We start from the raw sequence: 11,721 nt of genomic DNA, 5'->3' as shown, positions 1-11,721 counted from the left end.
GAGGCGGAGAGCGGGGGGGGGAGAGGGTACCACACAGGGAAAGAATCACAGAATCGCAGAGTTGGAAGGGACCCTCCAGGGTCATCTAGTCCACTCCCAGATACTGGCCTACTTTACAGGGTTGTATATGAAGCAGGGACGGTACACACTCAGAGGCCTCAGACTTGTCAGGGACAGAACCAAAATGGTATAGGCCAAGAGCAGAAACTCATTAGCATATTAGGCCACACCCCCCGACAAGCGTTTGGAGCCGCCACCGCCACTACCACCACCATCACGACCACCGTCATTATTACTAACAACAATTGACTTCTTAGGGTGGATGAGCCCGGACCCGCTGGCCCCTCTAACTACTGCCCGAACTGGTTCCCCCCTTCAGACAACTGAAGCAGACCTATGGAGTTAATGTTGAAAACTGGCCTATTATGCTAACGAGTTCCTGCTGGGTGTGGCCAACTCGGGAGCCAGCCGGAACTCCGTTCCTGTGCTTTCCTGCCCAAAAATAGCCCTGGTATAGGCAGCATAAGGGTACAAATTCTGGAGTTTCCCCAAATACCCAAAGGTTCAGGGCAAATGTCATGTCTGTCTGTCCCCACCTGCACCAGCTCTGCAGGGCAAACGGCCAAGTGAGCCACTGAACCTCTGTGGGCTTTCGGCCTCTTGGGTGTGGGTCAGAACCAGAACTGCCAGCCCTACTGCTCTGTGGTGTTCTCCGTGGCACGCAAACAACAGCTGGTCTGACCAGGCTCTACGTGCCTGCCACGAAGAACCACGTGAGCTTGAGTGAGGGGTGCTCATACGTTGCTTCTTTTGTAATTGATCCTCCGTGCTCCTCTCGAGCAGACGTCTTCCCATTCAACACCAGCAGTTAAGTTAAACAGGAGAACAGAGTTTACCTTCGAAGAGAGAAAAGGGAGTATCCGGCGTCCGGCACCCGTGCTGTCCGTAACTCAAACACCATTCAGCGAACTAAGAGAGGGGAAATGAAAAAAAGTTACACCGTAAGTTTTAGAACAGGGGTGTCGAACTCATTTGTTATGAGGGCTGGATCTGACATAAATGAGACCTTGTTGGGCCAGGCCACGTGTGTCATCAAATGTAATGCCAGGTAGCGGAGATATAAACCTTTTATAAATGACACAAACACAAAGGGTTTTTTTTTTACTTAAAATAAAAACATGCTTCAAATGTTAGCTCTGTGAGCTGCAAACCTACTTTTGATTTGTTGACATTCGCCACAGAAATCTCCTGCTCAGAGTTCTGAGCCTGGGACCCAGGTCAAAACATGAAATGGCTGAGCGACTGAGTCTGGCGAAGCAAGCGATGATGCAGCAGCAGCAGCAGCAGCAGCAGAACTGGAACCAGGAGATTGCCAGTTCCACTGCGGGGCGGATGGAAGCCCTCCGGGGGCCTAATCCGCCCCCCGAGCCGCATGTTTGACACCTGTTTTAGAAGGTTGGCTTGCAGATATCGGACACCACCTGGTAACAATGTTCCATAGAACACCCTCTGACAGACAGCACTCTGGATCCATTTAGTTCTTATTTATAGCCCAGACCAGAGGTCTCCAACTGTTTTGAGCCTGCAGGCACTATTGGAACTCTGACACAGCCACCACAAAATGGCTCCTGAAGGAGGCAGGGCCAGCCACAAAATGGCTGCCGCAGGAGGCGAGGCCAGCCACAAAACAGCTTCCACGGCCTACCTTCGGTCACATAACGAAGAGCCTTGTGTTGTGGTGGCAGCTGCTGCCAAACCAATGTTTTAACATGGTTAACAATCGCCACTGGGGAAACGGGTTTAGTTGTTTCTTTAAGTAGTTTGCTGATTAGAGGATTACAAGAATGGTTAACGAGTTGAGACTTAATGGAAGTTAGGAGTGTCTGTTTGATTCACCTATTGCTGTACAGTAGGCGGTTTCTGCTTTGTATCGCAGTTTTCTGTATGTTTTTGCTGTTGTGCTATTGTGCTTTGTTAATAAAAGAAAAATAAAAAAAAAATTGGGAAGCATGTCGAGTCATAATATATTACATCCTTCTCGGTAAGCAGTAAACATTATAGTAATAAATCCATTTAAAAAGAAATCTGCAGTGCACAGCCAATCAAATCTCCAATGGCCAATCAGAAACCTTGCTGGGAAAAAGCCCCGCCCACTTTCTAGAAACACTCGGTGGGTACCAGGATAGCGGGCACCATGGCACTTGTGGGTACCACACTGAAGACACCTGTTCTAGACCACAAGATGCATCCACAGGATATTTTGAGTTGGAGGCAGAGCTACTCCTGGGCTGCTGATTATCTATTTGCAGGCCTCTCTCAACAGCTACTTAAGCTGTCTCACAGAACAGCTCTGAAAGAACTTGTGACTGACCCAAGGCCACACCAGCAGGTGCGAGTGGAGGAGTGGGGGAATCAAACCTGGTTCTCCCAGATTAGAGTCCACACTCTTAACCACTACACCAAACTGGCTCTTGAAAGAAAAAGAGGTTATCACATATACAAGAAGACATGAGCCAGTGACTCCCGAAAGCTCCTCCCCTGCCACAAATTTTGTTAGTCTTTAAGGGGCTCCTGCACTCTTTGCTCTTTTCTGCTGCTACAGACAGACTAATACAGTAACCCATCTTGATCAATCACGTGTGCAAGTGGGAGTTTTTCACAATGCTACTGATTATTTATAGACACTCCCTTCTCGAAATAAGTTTCAGAAACGGAAACGCTTGTGAACAGTGTAAGACAGGGGTGTCAAACATGTGGCCCAGATGAGGTCCCTGGAGGGTTTCTATCAGGCCCGCAGTGGAACTGGCTGCCTTCTGCTTCTTCCAGTTCTGCTGCTGCTGCATCATCGTAGGTTTGCAGTTTACAGATACACACCAGAACAGCAGACTCAAGATTGCAACAGCACAGACATTTCGATGCAGTAATTCAGAGCAAGAGGGGTCCGTTATCAGACACGGTTAAATAAACAAAATATTGCAAGCGTGCTACTGTTTTATGCATGCTTTTACTTTAAGTAAAAAACATAAAAACACCCTTTGTTTTTGTGTCCTTTATACCACCTGGCATTACATTTTATGACACACACACGGCACGGCCCAACAAAGTCTCATTTAAGTCAGACATAAAAACACCCTTTGTGTTTGTGTCCTTTATACCACCTGGCATTACATTTTATGACACACACACGGCACGGCCCAACAAAGTCTCATTTAAGTCAGATCCAGCCCTCATAACAAATGAGTTCGACACCCCTGGTCTAAGATCTATCATGTATTCTGAGTCTAAGCCATGCCATTGCAGCTGGGCGGCCAGTATTTAGCCCAGTTGAGGCCCGGTAAGGATTGTGCCCTGGAAACATTTGACCGGGCAGGGAGGTGGAAGGTTATGAAAACGAGAGAGAAGAGGGAGTGCGTTAGGATGGCTGAAGGAAGCTGTTCAGAGTAGGCGTAGGGCAGATCACGCTGGGTAACAAGGTGCCAGGGATGCAGTCGAGAAGCGAGGGAAACGGACCACAGGCTCCAAGCATTCCTCTCTAATCTCCAAGTACCACCATGGCAGAATGCGAACACCAAAGAACAAACTAACGGGGAATCCACTTGCGCAAGGAATTCATTAACAGACGGGCTTCCCACGTATGCATTTTGCAATATGCAACGGGTGGACTTTCCAAAGGTTATCGCAATTTGTGCTCTCTCACATTCGGGGGGAAACCCGGAAAACGGAGACTCAGAGGACCCAAATTGTGTGCGCGTGTGGGTGGGTGTTAACACACATTGTGGATTATTAACAAACACGACGTTTGTGAATCAGAGGCAGTGTGCAAACTTCTCATGAGCTTTTTTTTTAATTGACACGCCGATTAAAATTAACAGCAAATGCAAAACGAGCACCAACTTCTTAGCTTTGTGAGCTGCCATCTAAATGATTCCATTATGTAGAATTATCAACATTCACTTGGTGCATAATGCTCAGCTTCATGCCTTGAGGGCATCCAATGGAGCGGATGGGCAGTAGGATCAGGATGGGGAAAAAAAAAGGAAATACCACTTTACAGTGTGAATGATTAAAATGGGGAATTTGCTGCCAGCGGATATAGTGATGGCCACAGGAATAAACACCTTTCAAAGGGGATTCGAAAAGATCATGGAGGATAAGTGTATCAATGGCTACTAGCCGTGGTGGCTGTGGGGAACCTCCACATTCAGAGGCAGTAAACCTCTGAATCCCAGAGCCAAGGAGGCAACCTCAGGGGAAGGCCTCAGCCTCTACGCCCTGTCGTTGGCCCTCCAGAGGAACTGGTTAGCCAGTGTGTGAGATGGGATGCTGGACGAGATGGACTGCCAGTCTGATCCTGCAGGGCTCTTCTGTTCTTAGGAAGACCTCAGCCTCTGTGCCCTGTCGTTGGCCCTCCAGAGGAAGTGGTTGGCCACTGTGTGAGACAGGATGCTGTACTGGATGGACCCCTGGTCTGATCCAGCAGGGCTCTTCTTGGGTTCTTAGGAAGACCTCAGCCTCTCTGCCCTGTTGTTAGCCCTCCAGAGGAACTGGTTGGCCACTGTGTGAGACGGGATGCTGGACTAGAGGGACCCTCACTGGTCTGACCCAGCAGGGCTCTTCTGGTGTTCTTATCAGGGGAAAGCCTCCATGCCCTGTGTTGGCCCTCCAGAGGAACTGGTTGGCCACTATGTGAGACGGGATGCTGGACTAGATGGACCACTGGTCTGATCCAGCAGGGCTCTTCTGATGTTCTTAGGAAGGCCTCGGCCTCTGTGCCCTGTTGTTGGCCCTCCAGCGGAACTGGTTGGCCCCTTTGTGAGACAGGATGCTGGACTGGATGGACCACTGGTCTGATCCAGCCCGTCTCTTTGTATGTTCTTATCGGGATACTAAGATGTCCTCTGCTTTAAACTGAGTTCTTTTTAGTGATGGGAAGTGTCTCTACCTCCCCCAGCCCCCCCGCCACAGACACACAAAGAAAGTTCTCACAAACTTGAGTGCACGTCTCCAAACAGCCGTTCACCTTGCAAGCTCTGTAGAGGTATTTCATGTCTTGAGTGAGGTTGTAGAGAGTCAGGAAGGCATATGCGTTGCCAGCTGTCCCGTGACACAGCCCGTAACCTTTCTTCAGCAACCCCCACTGCCAGATCACCTCGGCGCACTGCAGGGCATCGCTGAGGTACTTCTGCTCCCCAAACACCTGTGGAGACAAGCAACTTTTTCTCCCGGCTGTGCGGCTGGTGCCACGTGCACCGTGCGACGCCGGGACGTGGACATCTCGCGCATACTTGGCTAATTAGCCCTTCTGTCATGGAGCACCCTCCCTTCCCTTGGACAAGAACACAATGACTTTGCCTTTTACCTTCAGAGATTTTTTTTTGGAGTGATAAATGGAACGAGACGTCGTCATTATTTAAGTCACCACTGACTGTTGCCATTAGTCAGCCACCGAAGAGCGGGACATGCGGCCACCTCTCCGAGCAATGAGGACGCCCCGCGTTCAGGAGGCATGACGGGGACATCTCTGGGAATCATTTGTAAAAGTCCCATTTCCATTTTAGTTGCGGGTGGAAAAGTTATTGCATCTAAATATGATAAACCGGCTTGTGGGGGGGGGGAGGGAGGGGGGACAAACACCAGACAGCCACCTCGGCCGTTGCTGCCCACCTTGTAGGCCTGAAGGAGCATGTATATGACGCCGGGCGCACCGTGGCACCAATGCACGAGCAAGTCTCTGGAGTCCTCGATGCACGGAGGGAAATTGCCGGAGGGGAACTTCAGCTGGCAGATGTAATCCACGCTTGGCTTGACCGCGTTGTGCAACTTGGTTTGGCTCACGCCGAGCCCGGGCTGAGAGGGACAGGCAAGCACAGGGTTAAAAGCGGGACGGACCTCCTGGCTTCCTCTGGCTTTTAAAGGTAACAATGGCTGCGGTCACACGGAACAGGCCAAAAATACTAGGTGCCATCAGGAGGTCCAGCAGTGGAGCCAAGACACCAGAAGCCCTCCCTGTCGCCCCCCCAAGGACCAAGAATACAGAGCATCCCTTGCCCCAGACCGAGAGTTCCTCTCTATCCCTTGTGGCTAAGAGCCACTGATGGACCTCTGCTCCATATGTATTAGAGCAGAAGAGAAGCCAATGTTGGACCAGGCCAGTGGCCCATCCAGTCCAGCACTCTGTGTCACGCAGTGGCCAAAAATGCCAGGTGCCATCAGGAGTTCCAACAGTGAGGCCAGGACACTAGAAGCCCTCCCACTGTTGCCCCCCTCCCAGGCACCAAGAAGACAGAGCATCCCTTGCCCCAGAGTCCCTATCTATCCCTTGTGGCTAATAGGGGCCACTGATGGACCTCTGCTGAGGTCTATGTGGCTCTTATGGTGAGCAAGTTTGGCCACCCCTGGTTTAAGACATGCCTCCCCCTTTCATGAACCACAGTCCTGCCCCGAAGGGCTGGACACAACAGGGAGCCACGGACTCCCAGGAAACATCTGCCAGCTCCAATGGATGTACCCATTTAAAAATGCGTTGTGTGATGAGGCCCTGACACAGACTCCCCCCGTGAGACTTATGGCCAAGTGGGGCTTTGAGCTCATCTCCCTGGTCTTCCAACACTGTGACCCCTTAACGCCACATGGGGATGGAAAGTGCCATCAAGTCGCAGCTGACATACAGAGATGTCACAGGGTTTTCTTTTTTCTTTAAATAGTTTTTATTGGTATTCCAAAAATATACAATTTAAGAAGAAGAGAAGAGATTGGATCTATACCCCACCCTTCACCACTCAAAGGTGTCTCAGAGCGGCCCACAAACTCCTTTCCCTCCCCCTCCCCACAACAGACACCCTGTGAGGTGGGGCTGAGAGAGCTCTGACAGAAACGGCTCTTTTTCAAGAACAGCTCTGACAGAACTACGGCTTGCCCAAGGTCATCCAGCAGCTCCGAGTGGAGGAGTGGGGAATCAAACCCGGTTTTCCCACATTAGAGTCCACGCACTTAACCACGACACCGGACTGGCTCTCAAGAATGAAGCGATAACAGTGTAGCTTATATAGAGGTTAAACCAACCTAAAACCATTGCTATTTCCGCGTTACAGTGTTCAACACTATATATTGTTGCTAGCCTCCGTGTGGACTCCGAGCTTGTGTTTGGTATCTCCTATGTATTTGACTGGTTTATGGACACTGGGGTGGCTGTGTGTTGTGCCACAGGGTCTTCATGGCCAGAGACGAACGGAGGTGGGTTTGCCATCACCAGCCTTCTCTGCAGCGACCCCGGACCTCCACGGTGGTCTCCCATCCAAGCCCTAACCGAGGCCGACCCTGCTTAGCTTCTGAGGTCTGACGAGACCGGGCTAGCCTGAGCTATCCGGGTCAAGGCGAGAGACAAACAGAGGTGGTTTTGCCGCTGCCAGTCAGAGTGGACTAGACTGACCTTCGGGCACCAGTGGTCTGACACAGGGGAAGGCAGATGCACGTGTTCAAGAATTCACATTAATATGAAGTAAGCTTCACTTAAATACATAGGACCTACTTACAAGTAAAATGTTTCCGATTAAAGCGTTGAGAAGGTTTCTTCAGTACTCCTAGAAGTTCAGTAGTAGAGATGTGTCTTTACGGGAGGGGCCGTGGCTCAGTGGCAAAGCACACCAAGGCGCACGGAACGCTGTTACCTTCCCACCGAAGTGGTACCTATTTATCTACTTGCAATTTCTTGCTTTCGGACTGCTAGGTTGGCAGGAGCTGGAACTAGAGACGGGAGCTCACCCTGTCTTGTGGCACCCGGGTCTCAAACTGCTGAACTACTGACCTTCCACAGCCTGCAGTTCAGCGTCTTAACCACTTGAGCCACCACAGCTCAAGTAAGCTTCACTTAAATACACAGGACCTACTTACAAGTAAAATGTTTCCAATTAAAGCAAGGTTTCTTCAATACTCCTAGAAGTTCAGTAGTAGAGGTGTCTTTAGGCTAGGGGCCGTGGCTCAGTGGCAAAGCATCTGCTTGGCATGCAGAAGGTCCCGCGTTCGATCCCCGGCATCTCCAGTTAGAAGGGTCAGTTAAGAGGGGATGTGAAAAGACCTCTGCCTGAGACCCTGGAGAGTTGTTGCCGGTCTGAGTAGAGAATACGGACCTTGATGGACCAAGGCTCTGACTCAGTATAAAGCAGCTTCAGGTGTCTGTGTGTAACTGTCAACCCACAGAGGAACACTCATAGCATTTTTGTTCTATTTGAAAGACACTACAGATTATTTTAAAACATGCTAGGAAGTAAGTAGCATGTGTTCATCATTTGAAGTTAAAGAATACTCGTGATTCAGACTACACTTTTATGCTCTTATCCTACATCTATCTTCAGTAAGAAACCAAAATCCCTCATATTCCTCTAACTTCCTTCAGAAGAACACATTATACCACTCAAAAGAATGTGCAATTTTTATTTCATAAATGGACCCCGTATAAGAAATAATCATCTTTATTTACAGCATCCACTCAACAGACATTCTTATTGAATCTACGCAGTATCATGAGACCCAGAGGTTGTCAGTGACTAAGACTCTTTTCACTATATTACACTTTTTTTAAGAGTCTGTGGTTATGTAATAACTGTAAACTTTTAATCACTTTACGGGGGGGGGGGATAAAAGGGAGAGAGCACAGCCTGTTCCAATAGGGCTCTTCTGGAAGAACAGCAAAATGTGCTTTATTCTTTTTAAAAGGCTATGTATAAAGGATCACATCAAGTACCTGGGAAAACCGACACTATAAATTAGGTAACTGTGACTCAGCCGGAGGAAGGTTTAAGCGAATATTATTAAGACGTCTCATCACAGATGGGACTCTAGAGCGTCTACTAGCAGCCCCTCCCCAAAAAAAGCTAAGTACAAAGAAAGCACAAAGCTAGTATGCTAGAAGTCAGGCATAACACACACACAAACACCCTCCGATTAGGAAACAGGATCTCTACTTCCGTCAAGAGCAGCGTTAACCATTACTGGAACTCTGTGTGACAGCTAGATTCGAAACCAGGAGGACGTTAGAGACCGACAAGATTTTCGAGAGGTTTAAAGCGTTTGAGAGTCAAAGTTCCCTTTGCCATACCTGACAAAGGGAACTTTGACTCTGATAAGCACCTCTGGGTGGGGAAATACTTGGGACATTTTGTGGGTGGAGCGTATGGAGAGAGAAGCTCCGGGAGGAGACAGACCTCAGGCCACAGACCATAAAGCCCTCTGAAGCTGCCATTTCTCCAGGAGAAACCAATTTCGGTGGTCTGGAGATATAATTGCAATTTCTGTGGTCTGGAGATATAATTGTAATACTGGGAGATCTTCAGGCCCAACATGGAGGTAGCAAAACCTACTGTCAACTTCAACTATAAAGCACACTGGACAGCCTTGGACAAGTTGCCCTCCCCTGCACTAGGGCTACTGGGTTAAAATGTCACCCAGAACTTTTCAGAATAAAATTCACAGATTTGTGGGGAGGGGAAGGAGTTTGTAAGCTGCTCTGAGACACCTTTGGGTAGTGAAGGGCGGGGTATAAATCCAATCTCCTCTTCTTCTTTTTAAAACCATCCAGCCACAGACTGCACCATATCTCTTACAGCAACCCTACAAGACAACAACCACCCACCTTCCCCTTCTACAGAAAGTAACTGGAAGAAAACCTGTTTACCTTCTAAGACCATGGCAAGGAGGACATCTGATCCTGGGTGGGTAACAACTTACACATGAAGATGCGCTCTGTACCAGCTCTCAGGCCATTGGCCTATCAAGGGCAGTATTGTCTACTCTGACACTGGCCTATCAAGGGCAGTACTGTCTACTCTGACTGGCAGCTGCTTTACAAGGTCCCCGGCAGTGACTTCACCTGTCGTCTACCGTGTGATCTTGGAGATGCCAGGGATTGAACCTGGGACTTTCCGTAAGCGAAGCAAACGCTCAGTCACTGAGCCCCACCCCGTGGTATAATCGTTAGTCAGCAACACTTAGCAACTGCATAAAACTTCAGAGAATCCGAAGCACATCACCCCAATTACCTTGTTAAGCACTGCAACAGGTGAGAAAAATATCTGCCCAACAGGAAGCTTCCATTTTGGAGCCCAAGGCAAAGCCTCTGGGTCCCATTGCTGGACCTCTCGATGGCCCCTGGTATTTTTGGCCACTGTGTGACACAGAGTGTTGGACTGGATGGGCCACTGGCCTGATCCAACACTGGTGTCTCTTATGTTCTTAATGGGGCCCAGCACAGGGAGGGGAAGGCTACTGGAGAGAGTGGCTTGTCTCAAGGCCACCTAAGAACATATAAGAGAAGCCAATGTCTGAAGAAGTGTGCTTTGCACACAAAAACGTACACTTTAAATAAAACTTGCTTGGTCTTCAAGGTGCCACTGGACTCAAAACCTTGTTCTGCTACGATGGGAGACCACCAAGGAAGTCCACCCAGGGTGGACAGGCAAAGGCAAACCCACGAAGGCCAGGCCACCTCCGGACACCTTTTGCCTTGAAAGCCCTACAACACTAACACATGTCAGCTGTGACCAGTGTTCCCTCTAAGACGAGTCAGTGCGAGCTAGCTCACAGCTTTTTAGCCTCTGGCTCACACATTTTTGTCTTAGCTCAGGAAGGAAGGCTCCAGAGCGGACTAATTTATGCCGCAGCCGAATCACTTGCTCACAACTTTTAAGGCCAGTAGCTCACAAAATAGAACTTTTGCTCACAAGACCCCACAGCTTAGAGGGAGCGCTGCCTGTGACTTGTCAAAACCTTCCACCCCTCAGTGCTCCCTCTAAGCTGAGTTATAGTGTGAGCTAGCTTAGTTTTTTAGCCTCTGGCTCACACATTTTTGCCTTAGCTCAGGAAGGATGGCTCCAGAGCGAACTAATTTATGCAGCAACCAAAGCACCTGCTCACAACTTTAATGCCAGTCACTCACAAACAAGAACTTTTGCTCACAAGACTCTGCAGCTTAGAGGGACCTCTGGCTGTGACTTGTCAAAACCTTCCACCCCCTCCCCACCCAATGAAAGCCCTGGCACGCTCGCCTGCTACCACCACAACAAGCCCTTGGAAGGTCGACCAGTACTTCCCACCAATGTTCCCTCTAAGCTGTGGAGTCTTGTGAGCAAAAATTCTACTTCGTGAGCTACCAGGCATTAAAGTTGTAAGCGAGCCATTTGGCTCCTGCTTAAATGGGTTTGCTCTGGAGCCCTCCTTCCTGAGCGGGGGGAAAATGCGTGAGTAAAGGTAAAGGTTCCCTTGCTCGAAAGCCAGTCGAGTCCAACTCTAGGGTTGCGATGCTCATCTCCGTTTCAAAGCCGAAGAGCCAGCGCTGTCCGAAGACGTCTCCGTGGTCATGTGGCCGGCATGACTATACGCCAAGGCGCACGGAACGCTGTTACCTTCCCACCGAAGCGGTACCTATTTATCTACTTGCAGTTTCTTGCTTTCCGACTGCTAGGTTGGCAGGAGCTGGAACTAGAGACGGGAGCTCACTCCGTCATGCGGCACACTCGGGTCTCGAACTGCTGAACTACCGACCTTCCACAGCCTGCAGTTTATTTTATTTATTTATTTAGGTATTTTTACCCCGCCCTCCCCGCAAGCGGGCTCAGGGCGGATTACAAGGGGCGGAAGCCCATACATAAAATCCAATAAAACAATAAAATCATAAGCAACAACACTACTAACAACAATAAAGTGCTTTCAGTATCAAGATGGTCTAGA

At 49.3% G+C, this 11,721-nt stretch overlaps 1 protein-coding gene across 1 annotated transcript in view; it reads right to left on the bottom strand.

The window, feature by feature from the left end:
* Positions 1-896: 896 nt before the first annotated feature.
* Positions 897-11,721, bottom strand: part of LOC107123463 (lanC-like protein 1) — a gene marked incomplete at its 3' end in the record, with an annotated part of 11,652 nt that continues 827 nt past the window's right edge. The window contains exons 2-4 of the mRNA XM_015426713.1: positions 5,665-5,906; positions 5,021-5,197; positions 897-969 (exon numbers count right to left, since the gene is read on the bottom strand). Of these exons, the coding sequence (XP_015282199.1) occupies positions 897-969; positions 5,021-5,197; positions 5,665-5,906 (492 nt within the window). The remainder of the gene's footprint in view (positions 970-5,020; positions 5,198-5,664; positions 5,907-11,721) is intronic.

This window comes from Gekko japonicus, unplaced genomic scaffold (assembly GCF_001447785.1).
Source record: "Gekko japonicus isolate JY-2015 unplaced genomic scaffold, Gekko_japonicus_V1.1 scaffold2937, whole genome shotgun sequence".
NCBI lineage: Eukaryota > Metazoa > Chordata > Lepidosauria > Squamata > Gekkonidae > Gekko > Gekko japonicus.
This window is presented reverse-complemented; position numbering and strand designations above follow the sequence as displayed.